Genomic DNA, 2,500 nt, shown 5'->3' on the forward strand with positions numbered 1-2,500 from the left:
AGATTGTAGGAGAAACATCACATGAGGGTAAATATTGCGGCTTGAAACGGCGCTTTGCTTCACCTGCCACTTCGGTATCTTTCTTTTTCACAGTCACCGTCGGATTTATGTTGCATCCCTTTGAGGGGCCTGGGTCCGGGGTTGGGAACCGTTGCACTAAACCAGAGATGTTTTACTGCAGACTTTGTTTCTTTATATGTGACAGTTTGCAAATTATATATAAGTCTAAGTAGGGCTTTATAAAATAATTTTAAAGTTTCTGTAACAGTGAAATGAATCCTCTGTTTTAGGAGTTCTGAGGAGAAGAAAAAGGAGCAGTCAGTCAAATCTGATCGGACTACAGCTGAGGAGGAGGACGAGTACGGCGGCAGCACCGATGAAGAGCCGGAGGAAGAGCAGCCGACTCGAGCTCCTGCTTCATCCACCCGAGGTGAAAACTCACAGAGCTCACAGACTCCCATATCAAACTCTCTCTGTGACTCTCTCTTTGGTCAAATGAACTGGTTTTTATAATGGTGTTCTCCAAGCCGACGGCCGGGTTCAAATCTCACACTTTTAGTGAATCATATCAAATCCGGCCCGCGGCTCCTCTACCACATGTCATTCCCCTCTCTCTCTTCAAAAGTCCTACTCTGTACACTGTTTTATCTAACAAAGGCAAGAGCCCAAACATACAATAAAAGAAAGAAGAAGGAAGCACAAATGTTTCTAAAAGCTAGCTTTACTTTCCGACAGGTTTGCTGACGTTTTCATAAACACAAAAGTTCAAGGAGGTCAGTGGAAAGTGAGTGAAGGACTCAAGATCTAACCTCTAGTTTTGAAAAATGAAGCCAACGCAGATTTGCATAAAAACTGCAGATCCTCAAGTGTCCACTAGAGTGTGGCTGCAGAAGCACAGGAAGTCACATACACACTCCATATAAAAGGCTTTATATGCAATGTTTTGATCCAGCAGATGTCGCCCTTGAGCACCAGCATGAAACCAAAACAACTCGCGCTGCATTGTTGTGTTAGCATGCTAATGCTAGCGATCTTTATTATGCTCGTATCTTCGCACTGCATGTAAATTTACCTGAAATGAGCGTGATCTAGAAACACAGTTAAGCAGTGAGTACAGTATGTTATTCTTCTTTTCTCTAGTCCCTCAATTAAACAACTTTTATACACGAGGGGAGGAGTCAGCCGGCCGTCCTGGCGATGTAAACAAAGTGAAGATAGGACTCTGAAAACTCTGAAAACATCACAGACAGTGGGACTCGGGTGTTACACCCATTGTAGACAGTCATGACTCACAGAGTTATTTTCAGAGGAGATACTTAATTTCTACATTTAAGTGTGAAACATCACATATAAAGACTTTAAAGGAGACATATTCTCCTCCTCTTCTTCAGTGTAAATAAGTCTCAGAGTGACTGTGACTCTCTTTGTCTGGACATTTGGTTAAATTAACTGGTTTCTATAGAGGAGTCCATATGAACAACAACCTCAGTTTCAAAGTTTCAGAACAGATCATCTGTTGTTGGTTTCTTACTTTAGCTGTTTTAACATCATAATTACAGATGCAGGTGTTGGAAAACACCTGGAGTGAGCGAGTGAGCGATGACGTCTTCTCAGCATCTTCATTGACAGAATCAAGAAAACTATGTGTTCCTCTCATTTTGCAAAGTATGACTGTGATTATGATATTTTGTGGGAGCTTGTTGTCATGGCAGCCGAGTGTGTTTGAGACTTTTTTTGGTACAGAGGAAACAAACGATGACATCACTGAGGAGTTATGAAATGCAGAGCGGAGGGCCTCCGTTAGCTGAACTCCTCAAACAACTTCAAACATGAGCAGCTTCTACCGTTGACGTTTCACTTCATCAGCCTGCAGACGACGGCGGTGGCGGGGGCTCCCAGGAGCGCTCGTGTGATTAATGTGGAGGTGTGCGTTACAGTCACATATACAAAGTGAGAACCGTAATGGAGCTGCAGCGGGCACAGAGAGGGGTTTTAGGGGAGTTTCACCCTCGTCACCACTGTTTACTCCACAGTGATTTTTCCACTTTCTCACCGGCTGAGTCGTCCAGAGGCAGGTCGTTTGATACGTCAAGGTGTCATGTGTTTCCTGCCGTCTGATGAGGAAAAGCTCTCAGGATTTGTGTTGTTCCTGTTGCCACGACAGTGACTCACACGGCCGCGTGTTGCCAGTTGGTGCCAGCAGATATAAAAAGAAGAAGAAGAAGAAGTTTTATGAAATAAGTGGTTTCACTCTGTGTGTGCACCGCTGTGTTTCTTGTGGTGTGTTTACAGAAAAGCATTTAGAGAGTTTAGATTCACACAACAAAGCCTCTGTTGTGGAAGTCAAAGTGCCCTGGAGCTGGTTCTGGTGAAGTCAGTGTGTGTTTGAAACACGCTGTGAGCAGTCATCAACATTAAGATGTTTGCACCAACATGGAACAATTACTCCGTTTTACACCGAACACAAACAGAGATTTGTCCAGATGTAACCATTTATTTC

The 2,500-nt window shown here is 43.6% G+C and overlaps 1 protein-coding gene across 1 annotated transcript in view; it reads left to right on the forward strand.

Annotated features, from left to right (window-relative positions):
- LOC132970499 (DNA repair protein XRCC4-like) overlaps positions 1-2,500 on the forward strand; it is a 21,933-nt gene that overhangs the window by 15,282 nt on the left and 4,151 nt on the right. Inside the window, exon 6 of the mRNA XM_061034441.1 lies at positions 291-430. Coding sequence (XP_060890424.1) covers positions 291-430 — 140 coding nt within the window. The remainder of the gene's footprint in view (positions 1-290; positions 431-2,500) is intronic.

Source organism: Labrus mixtus, unplaced genomic scaffold, assembly GCF_963584025.1.
Source record: "Labrus mixtus unplaced genomic scaffold, fLabMix1.1 SCAFFOLD_196, whole genome shotgun sequence".
NCBI classification, from domain to species: Eukaryota; Metazoa; Chordata; class Actinopteri; order Labriformes; family Labridae; genus Labrus; species Labrus mixtus.